General features: G+C 44.1%; 2 protein-coding genes across 4 annotated transcripts in view; both read left to right on the forward strand.

Moving 5' to 3' along the window:
• Nucleotides 1-2,230: 2,230 nt before the first annotated feature.
• On the forward strand, nt 2,231-4,796 carry LOC134185294 (fibronectin-like). The gene is made up of 5 exons (XM_062653076.1): nt 2,231-2,390; nt 2,633-2,956; nt 3,101-3,382; nt 3,900-4,226; nt 4,283-4,796. The coding sequence occupies exons 1-5, from the start codon at nt 2,231-2,233 to the stop codon at nt 4,621-4,623; spliced, it is 1,434 nt and encodes a 477-aa protein (XP_062509060.1). The 3' UTR covers nt 4,624-4,796.
• Nucleotides 4,797-9,137: 4,341 nt separating this feature from the next.
• The window catches only part of LOC134186081 (uncharacterized), a 31,331-nt gene continuing 26,717 nt past the window's right edge, over nt 9,138-13,751 (forward strand). For 2 of the 3 annotated variants that reach the window (XM_062653993.1, XM_062653994.1), the window contains exons 1-7: nt 9,142-9,531; nt 9,611-10,027; nt 11,302-11,625; nt 11,950-12,270; nt 12,662-12,961; nt 13,027-13,341; nt 13,407-13,730. In XM_062653993.1, coding sequence (XP_062509977.1) covers nt 9,417-9,531; nt 9,611-10,027; nt 11,302-11,625; nt 11,950-12,270; nt 12,662-12,961; nt 13,027-13,341; nt 13,407-13,730 — 2,116 coding nt within the window. In that variant the 5' untranslated portion in view covers nt 9,142-9,416. Of the gene's footprint in view, nt 9,532-9,610; nt 10,028-11,301; nt 11,626-11,949; nt 12,271-12,661; nt 12,962-13,026; nt 13,342-13,406; nt 13,731-13,751 lie in introns of all 3 variants that reach the window. The other variant, XM_062653995.1, reaches the window with a different exon arrangement.

A 13,751-nucleotide genomic window follows, 5' to 3' on the forward strand; every position in this document is an offset into this window, starting at 1 on the left:
CGATGCAAGCTCTTCTGGATGGAGACAACAACACGTGCGTCGTCGCCACACCGAGAAACTTTAGAGAATCCACAGTGATCATCAGGGTTGATCTTGGAAGTCAGTGTCTCAAAAACATCATCGCGCATGTCGTCATGGCCAACGCGTCGTCTTTGTATCCGACCTTGTATCTCAGACAGATCTGTCTGACGACGACGAAGACGAAGCCGTGCAAGATAATTCGTTACGATTCGAGAAGGTCTGCCGTCTACGAATGCCCGGACGATCCGAGCAGACTGGTTACTATCGTCGTTCCGGCCAATCATTCGATTTGTGAGATTGCTATGTCGTACGCGAAAGGTACGAAAGTGTGCACGAAAATCGAGAATAAGCGTGTCGACTCATTTGATCTGTGGGTCTATAGTCACATTGTTGGTAAACATTATTGCTCGCTTGTGTACAGCTGACCAAACGCTAGAAGATTGATATATGAAAATAATTATCACCGGTAGGTGCTAACTAGGAACGGCTGGCCGCTTTAGTGCATCGACTTACATGGGCCCTGATGTGAATGTGTATTAATTAATTAAGTTAAACTTACAAAGTATAGTTGTAGCCAGTCTAATGTTTTGAAAGCCATTAGGCGTGTGAAACAGTTATCCGGAGTATGTTGCGCGTGTAGTAGTTAGCATACCTAACGGCTGATGCGGGAGACGTGGGTTCGGATCTCACCGGGGGCCACCTGCACCTGTCTTTTCTGACTAACCATATGCGTTATATAGTTCATCCGATTTACCACCAACTTCTTTACATATATTTCTAGATTTACCAAAGTTTCCCCCGTTGACAACAAACAGAACAGTCGATCTTACAAAATCCATTCAAGATTATCAGATTGGAGAAACAGCTCGAGTCGTGGTCGGACAGACTCTACATCTTCGCTGCACTGCATTTGCACCTAGTAATCCAACATACAAATGGCAAGTTCTTCCAGAGGGCACCAACGTGATGACCACTGACAACGTTACAGTCAAAGACGACGTACTAACAATCACAAATATGCAGAAACAACAAGAGAATATATACTCTTGCACCGTCTCGAACAGAATGGGAACGATTACGAGATCCTCACTTGTCAAAGTGTATGGTAAGAATCAGTTTGTGTTTATATTTTTATGCATACAAGTATTTGAGTAAATGAGAATGATTTGAAGCAGATTTTCTAACACACAGTAGGAGCTGCCAGATTCTGGTCACGCCCCCAGCTAACAGTTGTGCTCCTGTGTGCTACTCTGGAGAACTCTGGGTCTGCGATAGCAATTCCTAGAGCCGGGCCAGGTACTCACAGGAGCACCGGTTTGTGAAGCCAACTGTGGTGTGAGCACCCGAAGTCTCGCCTGGACCCCAGTGGCTGATATCACGTCACAGCGGATGGCCACTTAGTCCCCAGTCAACGACTAGGTACTCATTTATACTCCTGAGTCGAGACAGGCAATTGTGTGAGTTTTTTGCCCAAGGAAATTATGTCATAGCTCGCCATCACCGTGACTTAAACATGCAATCCTGCAAGGTCCCGGATGTACGCACACGATTGGATAACTCTCTAACTAACTGAGCTATAGCAAAACACACACACACACACACCACCCGTTTGTAAAATTTAAAATTCAATGTTACAGTTGCCGTTTTTTCCTGTAGCAGGGTTTGCTGGCTGGCCATGTGACGTACCAAAAGTGCTCGAGAAAACGGAACGGTCCCTTGCCCTCTCACTCTTCTGTCTATCCGGAAACGCATCGGATCCATACGGTTGCCACATCACTAACTACGCCGTGCTCTACCGAGCCGCAAATGACGACTCCACGTTTCTATCTGTGACTACACAATCACCGCTACTCGACCTTACCGATCTCATTCCAGACACTACGTACGAGATCACTGTAAAAGCAAGCTATAGTCATTCATATTGTGACAACAACAACGTTTCTTCGAGTCCGTCTCTCTTTGAAAAGCTAAATGCAGAAGGTAGAGAGAGTGCCTAATCTATATTGTTTGCTATGAATGTATGTGACATTATGGTGTTTTTACTGTTTTTTCGTGAACAGTACCAAGTGCACCAACAGGAGTTCGTGTCACATCTCGAACAGCAACATTTGCTAGAGTCGAATGGAATGCAGTAGTTTATACGTATGGATCGGTTGTGGCTTACAGAGTTTACTACCACAAGGCAACAATACGTAGTGTATCTATCTCGATGACGAATCTCACCTTTGTTTGGCTGAACGGACTCGAACCATTCACCGAATATGTTGTTGCTGTTGCTGTCGTCGTCAGACCTCAGAATGCTCAAAACAAGTCTGAAGAACTAGAGAGCGAAAAAAGTGTTGAACAGTCGTTTAGTACTCTTCAATCATGTATGATATTACTGTTACTGTTACACACACGCATGCACCCCCACACACACGGACAGACAGACAGACAGACAAACACACACATACCACACACACACGCACGCACGCACACACACACACACACACACACACACACACACACACACACACACACTGCATACGCTCGTAGCTCTGAAGCGAGTAGACCACAGCTTCGTTTACTAGTTTCTATTGTAATGTTGCTGTTTCTGCCTCACAACCTGCAGCACCGAGTCGACCTCGACAACTGAAGGTTGCCAACGTACAAACAGATTCGGCTGTGCTCACGTGGCAACCTCCTGCCCATCGCAACGGGCCGATAGATCACTACAAAATTATGATAACAGAGAGAAACCTTAGTGATCACGTAAACGACAGTCATAGCATCGTGCTAAACGAGACCGTCGACGGCACAACGACGACATACACAGCACGAGGACTTTCTCAATTAGAACAGTACAGTGTGTGGATACTAGCTGTTAACATTGAAAATTTCCAGCTGCTACAAAGTCATCCCAGTCTAACAGCAGTGTTTCAAACAACAGGAGGAAGTACGTGCAACACGTTTTAGCCTTTCCCGCAGTACCTCTTAACGCGCGCAGGCTACACTCTCGTCTCTAGCCTGCACGCGTTAAACCTCTAGCTTTTAGTGCCATAACTGTTTGCCTCATATAATGCCCGTTTCTTGTATGTAGAAGACAGTGTTCCTTACAAACTTCGCTCAACTGTGACGGGCAATTCGGCCACCATCACGTGGCAGCCACCTCCTAATCGATCACTATCGATCACATCATACAACGTCAGACTGTTTCGTCAAAACGACATTCGAGCAACGGTTGCGTCGACGACCACAAAGACGACATCCGCCATTTTTACGAATTTACTCCCGTTCACTAACTACAGAGTGATCGTCACTGGTTTCCGACGTCACGTGTCGACACTTCCAGCAGTGCTCGATTTCAAAACAAAACGCAACGGTATATAAATAAAATTAATATCAAACTATTATAATAATACACACTATCAATACTAATTAATCATAAAACCAATATTTAATATTAATATATATTATTCTATATAATACGGCAGGGTTTTACCCCTTGGTAGTAGAAACACTTGTACTTTGGTTACCAGATAGCCTAGAAACGTTGAAATCAATAGATTTGAACGTATTGTGCTGTGCTAGCCGTTCCCTTCCTTTAGAGCAACTTTCTATAAAATTATGGCTTTACAACGCTAGAATGATTTCTAGACGCATGCTTGCAGAGATGGATGATGTTTGGAGTTGGGACTCTCCTGTATGTGAGTAAATAGCATTGAGTGTCCACCCGCAGTGGTGCATGGGTACATGTGTGTATGTATATCTAATATATATATATATATATATATATATATATATATATATATATATATATATATATATATATATATATATATATATATAACATCATTTCCTGCTCAGTTTCTCGAATTAATTGTGTTTCCCTGTTTTAGTTCCTGCTGCTCCCACGAATTTAAAAATCCAAAACTTTGGATCCAGAGATGCAACGATCAGTTGGTCACCACCACTTCAAACGACGCCAAACGACGTCAAACTAGAATACAAAATTCACGTTCTATATATTAAAAATGAAAGCTCGCCGTCACATCTGGATCACAGAGATATCGTGTTACCGAAGTCGGAGACGCTAGTAATACTGCGTCGACTGATACCATCGACTACATACTACGTGTGGGCTGCAGCTGTTGTAGACCACGGTAAAGCCTCAGAGTCGAGGAGTCACTTAGTTGGCCCATTGAACTTTACAACAGTAGAGGAAGGTATATCTATGCATTATATGTGTGTCAGTATATATAATTGTGTTTGCCTGTTTTAGTTCTTGCCGCTCCCACGAAATTAAAAATTCAAAACTTTGGATCCAGAAATGCAACGGTCAGTTGGTCTTCACCACCTCCAACAACGATGCCAAACGACGTCAAACTAGAGTACAAAATCTTTGTCCTATTTAGAAATGAAAGCGCGCCGTCACGCCTGGGTCAGGCAGATATGGTGTTGCCGAGGTCGGAGACACGGATAATACTGCGTCGACTGATACCATCGACTACATACTACGTGTGGGTTGCAGTTGTTATAGACGAAGGTAAAGAATCCGAATTGATGAGTCACGTAGTTGGACCAATAAACTTTACAACACTGGAGGAAGGTCTACAGACTTGAACAACATTATAGGGACATCCCGCTGTGGGTGTATATGCATGTAGTAACACACTAATTAGGTCACAATTTACCAACCAGCAATGTTAGGTTTCTGTAGAATACTGCAGACCCTAGATTGTTTTCTTCACGGTTTGCATTGCGGAGAATGAGAGCTAAAAGTGTACGACGTCATGTCTGCGTAAGTGTCCTGTACTGTCTATTCCCCGCAAGTGCAAACTCGGACTGAGTAATGAGATAGAGATCACACCAGGTGTGCTCATTACAGCATTAAGAGCTGCTCCAGTTGGACGATGTTACACGTACCAATTAACTTAAACTAGCAAGACCCACAGAATTTCTGCAAAATGCGATAGGGGCAGTCGTAATTGATTCATTAATTGGTCACATATAACAACTACAGTTAGAGGCTATCTTATATAGAGAGAACTTGTTTGTGTACAACATTCGAAGTGACAGTTTTTTCCTTGTCCATTGTGTGTTGGTTTCTTCCACTTTTACCTTACGTCGGCCATCGCTCTAGCTCGCGGAAAAAATGCGAAGTAGAGTCGCCCTACTCTTGCTAGCCACGCCCTTTCTTCTCTCGCGGAAGGGGCGTGGCTAACCAGACTAGAGTTGTCCGTGGGCGAACACAGGTGTCGGTACAAATATTCCCACTTTTTCAAACGCTTGCCCTAGAGACCTGTTAATTGTGTACGCCAAACGAAGAGGGAATTTTGTGCTTTTTGGCTGGTTTACAGGAACTTTAGGCAAGCTGAGGGTCAGGCCAGCGTATCGCCAACGTAACGTCAGCGTGCTACTGTAAACATGTTACCACCTTTCGCCGAGACACTATACGTTCTGACCGGCGTCAAGACGTTGGATTAGACCCAAGTTCTATTCGAGAGTTAACGTAACGTAAACCGGAAATATGCGGTTTGTAACTACCAATCGGCTGTCGCGCATTTACTCACGTGGTCCGGTTGTCTAACATGGACGGCGAAGATCTCAACAACTAAAAGCAGGAAATCTTGGTAAGAAGGCATACAGCAACAGCAGCGGCACTTGCTTCACGTGCGCTATAGAAACGACCTTCGACGCCAGACCCTTTTCGTAGCCGAGAAGACGTTGTTGGGTTGCGTTCAGACATTTTACTGTAAATCAATGTAATTAATAGGTTTCAACGTCTGACTAAGTTTATGTTATACGCTGGGATGACGCTCGGCTTGTAGATCTTACCAGTGTGAAAGGAAGGTTGCTATCGCTGCATAAGTCTAGTTTATTCTTGGAATTAGGACTGAGTCACCAATGGTAGAACAGTGAAGCACAGATTCATGGATACAGTTCGAATGCACGTGTGTCACTTTAAGTCGTGTTCCGTAGCATAGTCCTTGACGGAACGAAAGATTTGTTAGCAGAATGACTGTACATACAATTTCTCTTAAGGCCTAATCGGTGGGGTGCGTGCCTGCATGATGGTGTAATTGAGTTTAAGAATTCAAGCGGGTAGTTGTCTCCTTCCATTTGGCTATCGCATTTCACGGAATCAGCGCTAGGGAAAGTGATAGTTTCTCGAAGCAACATTTCCAAACTCTCTCATTTAGATCCATAAATTGTTCATTAGTTGATTAGAGTATGATTCTGCCGTGCAAGTCATTGTCACAAACACCGGAGTAAATCTCTTCAACCAGATCAGAGCAAGTCACACCAATTGGTGGTACCTCTGCACTGCCTTGTTCTAGCTCCTGTAAAAAATGAGTTCATGTTCCCGTTGCCTAGTTCTCTAAGCCATTGAGCAAACTCTTGCTCTCCTGATCAAGCGCGCATGTTTAGGGATAGGTGCCCGCGAAACAGAGACCACAGAGGCGATCGCTTTAGGCACGTTTCAATAATTCTGGTGACACGCGTGGAACACATGCAGGCAGAAGCTGTCTGAAGTCTCCACCAAGGAGAAACGTTTTGTCTCCAAGTGGACTTGCAGTGTTCAAGATGTCCTGCAGACAGCGATCTATTGCGTGAAGAGCATGAGACGGTATCATTGATGCCTCGTCAATGATGAAAAGATCAACATTTTGCAGCCTACCTGCACGGCTTGACGTTGCAAGGAAAGATATCGCACGTGCTGTTCTCTAGAACTGGTACAGGGAGTCGGAAAACGTTATGCACCGTTTTTCCCTCAGGAAGGAGAGTTGCTACAACCAGTCCAAGCCGCACAAACCCCAGTCTTTGAGTGATGTCACAAGTATGCGGCCAACTTGGTAAAAAGGTAGGTTTTCCACACCCTCCAGGAGCGTCTACGAAGAAAGCTATGATGTTGTACATCCGATCCCATGGATATCGTCCTCCAATACATCTTCCATATGTCGTATTCGTTCACGATTGAGGTCATCAAGACTGGGTGCCTCTAAGTATGATGACACGTGTACATCACTTCTGTATTCACTTAGTGGTGTGGGAAGTCCCAGAGTGGTACAGCTGGACCCATTCTCTTGCAACAGTTGATTGACCTCATGGAGACTCTATTGACCGCAACTGCACGATCACTGTTCTTGAGAAAGTCTTCAGCGAGAGCATCAATGTGCGTTGCCCAAAGCATTGCGTCACCTGATGGATGGCAGTACGCACAGATGATAGCAAACATGATGCGAAGTTGTCTAAGCATTCCAAACTGTGATGCTTCTGTCAAAGATGCATGATACTCGTCAAGTAACAGATATCCTCGTAAGTATGCCTCACCGAAAGAAGAGCAGACAGAACCCGCAACTGCCCAGTCACATGCAAGAGCAACAACCTGTTGCCAGCAGCCGCCATTCCATCGCTAATTACGGGTCGTTTACACACTAACACCCACGAAACCACACCCAACACGCCACGCATGCGTCACGACCCCAGCTGGCAATACTGTACACACCAGTCGGACAATTTCGTTCCGGCAACCAATATGAACTCCAGTGAGTTCCAAAGAGATAAAAAAATTAGTCTACAATCCTTTTCCGAGGCAGCATTGCGTCAGCTTGAGGAAACCGGACGCGTATTTGACGCTTGCAGCTCGCACCTAGTCTCCAAGCCAGCCACAAGAATACCGTAACCTGGTGTCCAACAAACGTTGACATGTTCAACGCGTGTGGAGGGTCTCCGGTGTAACGGTAAATTGTCGAGCATTGGGCATCGTGCACTGATTTAAATGCACTAGCATGAAAGCGACAAAACCAGACTGCGGCATCTCGACCATTAGCGCGCCGCCGAAACGTGTGAATGTGAGAAAAAATGGTGTCGAACTCCTCCCATTTGTCTGATTCCGAGATGACCTCAATGCAACGACAAGCCTTCCCAGAAACTCAACGAGCAAAGATTGAGAAGAACGTCAATGGGCGTTTCCAACGAAAAATAAAAAATACACAATAGACAAAGAATTTACGTATAGTGAAGCTTCAAGGTGCTGCTAAAGATGGCGCCAAACTGCTCGTTAGCGTCACTTCAAGTCTTGTCGACACATTTCCTACGCCCATGCACATCATTTAACTCTCCAGACCTCTAAAAGCCTCGAGCAAAACCATAATACACTTAAACCTGCATTTACAATATGCAAATGCTTGAATGTCACGTTGTAAAAATTCAAATATTAAAATGGTCGACGCGACGAAACGTAAGGAAACGCGACGTGACGCGTCCAAATAGATTCAAGTTCTACGTATCTATTTTGAGCGTCAAACCGGAAGCTGTGCACTTCGCGCCGGAAGTATAACCTAGACTTCGACCAATCACAGTCAACTAGAAATGTACGTGTGGCTTCCTTGAGCAATGGCTATTGATGTCTGCACTGTACTCGACGTTGAGCGGTTCCTAGATTGTGTAAGGAGCTGTCCTTGCTTGTGCAAGATGTACAAAGACCCGCGGCAGGCGCGTACCTGAGGGGGTTTGGGGTTGCAAGCAAACCCCTCTCACAGCTCCGCCCTCTCCTATGGCTGTGGGGCGCGCCCATGACATCTAGATATACAGTGCATGGTTATTACTTTGGAGGTGTTCTGTGTGAATTGGGCTCCTGTTAGGCTCGTTCCAAACTTAACATTTCTATACAGTCTGGAAAGGAGCCAAGCCTCGTGTTGCCACAAATTATTTACAACATCCGGGATCTCCATTCCGCCAGTGAGCGGTCGTTCTTTGCTGCTAATGGCATGATAAATGTAACTCATGAGCCTTATAGTTCCAGACATACGTTATATGTCTCAGCCAGAGCAAACCCACCTCTCAGCTGACCAGCTAGAGCCTTGTGCGTGCAAGAGGGAAGGCATGGAAAGTGTTCGAGCAAGCTGGGAGCTCCGGCAGAGTTCTTCCAATAGAAAATCTAAGCGCGAGTGGTCAGTTCAAGAATTTATGCAGCGACGTCTATACGGCGCGCTAAAACCATATTGTAAATGGTACGGTACAAAGCGTATGCCGCGACGCGTGCCGCTCCCACGCACGACGCCACGACGCGACACTTAAAGCGTTGTCAATTGTAAATCCAGCTTACAGATGCACGCAGCGCAGCTCAACGGTGGCGTCGTCGTTTGCTGTATCCTAGCGACACACATCTTAATTAAAAATAATCAAGATCTCTGTCTGATTGGCAAGACTGTAGACAAGTTGGGATAAGACTCTAGCTCTTCCGTTACCAACATGTGGAGAGGGGATGATACACCCACATGGCACTGATAGCGTTTGCACCGGAAGATCATACAAAGGCGATAGGCTCAGCTGTCGGTAGTTTGACCATTGTTCGGCTGTGAGATAGTTCTGATCAGAACCCGCAATCCGTCTTCTTCACCGTCTGCTCCATGGCCTGTGCGCGTTGTGTGCGCGTTATCCTACAGACTTGGTGCATCGTCTGGCTGCTGTGTCTCTGGCAAACGAGAAAACACGCATCTGTTGCAGAATCCGTGCAGTCACGAGGTCAGTATATTGAGATCCTTCTCGATTCTGCCCTCCATTGCCTCTAACATTGTTGTTACTCGTTGGTATGTATACATAGTCCCTCTCGACTTTAGTGCCTCAAACGTGAGGCTGCGGGTCAGTAGGAACAGAACGTTTCTCTCTAGAAAAGTAACGCAAGCTCTTCTGGATGGAGACAATAACACGTGCGTCGTCGCCACACCGAGAGACTTCAGAGAGTCTGCAGTGATCATTAGGGTTGACCTTGGAAATCAGTGTCTCGACAACATCATCGCTCACGTCGTCATGGCCAACGCGTCGTCTTTGTATCCGACCTTGTATCTCAGACAGCTCTGTCTGACGTCTACGCAGACGAAGGCGTGCGAGATGATTCGTCACGACTCGAGAAGGTCTGCCGTCTACGAATGCTCGGACGATCCGGGCAGACTGGTTACCATCGTCGTTCCGGCCAATCAATCGATCTGTGAGATCGCCATGTCGTACGTCGTGGCGAGAGGTGAGAAAGTGTGCACGAAAATAGTAGTCAACGCATTTGACCGGGCTAGTCACTTTGTTAGCAAACATTATTGCTCGCTTATACAGCTGACCAAACGCTAGAGCATAAGATATAGTGTATAAGTGCTAACTAGCAACGGCTGGCCGCTTTAGTCGGAATTGGGCACTGGTGTCAATGTCAATAATTAAGTATAGGTGTAGCCAGTCTAATGTCTTCATTTTCCTGTTTCACTCAAAACTTAACCGTTAAAGCCAATAGACGTGTGAAGCAATTATCCGGAGCATGTGAATTTACAATTGTTTGCAGGGCAGGCAGTCATGACAAAAGTGCAATTTCCAGTACACGGTATATGTATTACGAGTAGTTGTTTAGAGGGTAACTGCAACGCAAAAATCAAAAATCAAAAAAAGAAATAGTTGGACAACACAGTTTATTTCCAATATTTGTTTACTATTGTACAAAGGACCAAGCAAGGTCACAACAACAAATATTATGCAATCATGACAACAATGAATGAGAAACAAAGAGAATTATTATATTGACACCTTGATACTTTGATGTTTACACATTAGAAATTTCTAGTGCAATTAGGTAAATAGTCAAATTATTAGCAACATTATTGCTGGCTTACACAGTTGACCAGCATGAGATATATTGTTAGCACCGATAGGTGCTAACTGGGAGCCCCTCCCCGGGACCACTTCAGTGGAATTGGGCCCTGATGTCAATGTATAAATTTACACAGTATAGTGCCTCTTAATGCTTCTATTTTCCTGTTTCACTCAAAACTTAACAGTTAAAGCCACTGGGTATTTGATTCGATTATCCAGAGTATATAAGTTTACAAATATTTGCTGGCAGATAGCCATAACTATGTACAAATTTTCAGTACTCAGTATGTTTTACAAGTTTTTGTTGTTTAGAGATCCTAGAAACAATTGCATGTACAAAACCCATTATTTCCAATATTTGTTTATATTGTACAAAGACCAAGCAAGATCTCAACAAGTTTAATTAATTAACAGCAACAAATATTATGCAATCAACAATGAATGAGAAACAAAAAGCAATTATTATATTGACACATTGATACTTTTGTATGTTTGCACATTAGAAATGTTTAGTGCAATTAGCTAAATAATTGTTTACTTTTAATATATAATAATTAATTAATATTTCAGACTAAAACAATTTAGTCCTAGGAATGTTTGGTTGTGTACCTCATTTGGGGTTAGTGTACTATTTACGTTATACCTTAACATATATACTTGTAGATTTACCAAAGTTTTCCCCGTTGACAACAAACAGAACTGTTGATCTTACAAAATCCATTCAAGATTACCAGATTGGAGAAACAGTTCGAGTCGTGGTCGGACAGACTCTACATCTTCGCTGCGCTGCATTTGCACCCCGTAACCCAACATACAAATGGCAACTTTTTCCAGAAGGCCGTCACGTGACGACCACTGAGAACATTACAGTTGAAGGCGATGCACTGACAATTACAAATATGCAGAAAGAGCAAGAGAATATATACTCGTGCACCGTCACAAACCGACTGGGAACGATTACGAAATCCTCACTTGTCAAAGTATACGGTAAGAATCAATTTGTGTCTATATTTCATGTACACACACACACACACACACACACACACACACACACACACACACACACACACACACACACACACACACACACACACTATTTCATGTACGTACACACACACACACACACACACACACACACACACACACAAAGAAACAAACAAACAAATGCACACACGTACACACGTACACACACAAGCAAACAAATAAACCAACAAACACATGGTCTCACACACAACCCGTTCGCTAAATTTAGATTTTCCCTTAATTTATTAGAAATTTGTATCCAATGTTACAGTTGCTGTCTTTTTCTAGGGTTCGCAGGGTGGACATGTGACATACCAAAGGTGCTCGAGAAAACGAAACGATCTCTTGTCCTCTCACTCTCCTGTCTATCCGGAAACGCATCAGATCCATATGGTTGCCACATCACTAACTACGCCGTGCTCTACCGAGCTGCAAATGACAACTCCGAGTTTCTACCTGTGACTGCGAAATCACCTCTACTCAACCTTACCGATCTCATTCCAAACACTATGTACGAGATCACTGTAAAAGCAAATTATAGTCATTCATATTGTGACAACAACAACATTTCTTCGAGTCCGTCTCTCTTTGAAAGGCTACATGCAGAAGGTAGAGAGAGTGCCTAACAAGGGGCTGATCCAGGATTTTTGCAGAGGGGTGGCCAGCTAGTACCCGTAGGTGACTCATATTGGTCTGTGAAGAAAATTGTGCTGGATAGCTACCAGCAAACAGATAAGTGTGTGAGTGAACCTCAGTTCACTCCCCCCCCGGAAATATCCATATCAAAGCTAACGGAAGCGTTTTGTATTTAGTTTAATTAACTTTGTGGTGTAATAACTATGTCCAAAAATTACAATGTAGAAGGTGGTTTTCAAAACCCTGAGAAAAAGGGAGGTGGCTAGCCACCCAGTCCACCTCCCCTGTATCAGCCCCTGCAGGAACCTATTGTTCGCACAGAATGTATGTGACATTATGGTGTATACTGTTTTTTCGTGAACAGTACCAAGTGCACCCACAGGAGTTCGTGTCACATCCCGCACAGCAACATCTGCTAAAGTCGAATGGAATGCAACTGTCTATACATATGGATCGGTTGTAGCTTACAGAGTCTACTCTGCAGCAATCTCTACAGCATTTGTCTCGACGAATCTCACTTTCGTGTGGCTTGATGGACTTAAACCTTACACTGAATATGCCGTCAACGTATCGGTTGTTGTAAGACCTCAACATGCTGTAGACAGCTCGAAAGACTTGGAAAGTGAAAAGAGTGTTGAATACTCATTTGCTCCTCGTCAATCATGTACAATATCATTGTTAATGCCATTCATATGGCGTTTTACATAATATCTGTTTATGGTTCTTTAGACCCTAGCAGTCCCATTGATGTACAAGTGGTCAACAGAACGGACGTTTCTGTAAAAGTTGTCTGGAAAACGCCTGTCACACCAAACGGTCAAATTGCATACTACAAAGTCAGCTACATAATGGGCAATCATTCCCATGGCACGAATGTATCTGATCTAAGAACAAGCAACGTCACTGGCACAAGAGAAGACATCCTACAAAATCTCAAACCGTTCACAGTCTACACAGTTTGGGTACAAGCTGTCAACATTGAGGGCATCAATCACCTCGTAGGCAACAAAAGTGTTGAGAAAACATTTCAGACATTGAAAGCAGGTAGGTGGATATCATTGGTTGTACAACAGAATTCACTAATTTTTGTATTGCAATCTTCCATTTAGATTTCCTCGAGTTTCATCCATTGGTCAGTCATACAACTGTCAATTTCACAAAACCTATTCAACAGTACCAAGTCGGAGAAATGGCTCGGCTCGTGGTCGGACAAACGCTAGTTCTCCGTTGCAATGCGTCTGGAAGTCCCAGTCCAGCATATCAATGGAGTGTTCTTACAGAAGGCCTCACAGTCACAAAAGCAGACAATGTGGTCATAGAAGGCAATACTTTGACGATAACAAACGTGCAAGCCCAAAATGACAATGAGTACCAGTGCACTGCCAGCAATCAGTTTGGAAACATCACAAACAGCTCACTGGTCAAAGTGTATGGTAAGATTTGTATTGCAAATT

The sequence above is a fragment of the Corticium candelabrum genome, chromosome 10 (genome assembly GCF_963422355.1).
Source record: "Corticium candelabrum chromosome 10, ooCorCand1.1, whole genome shotgun sequence".
NCBI lineage: Eukaryota > Metazoa > Porifera > Homoscleromorpha > Homosclerophorida > Plakinidae > Corticium > Corticium candelabrum.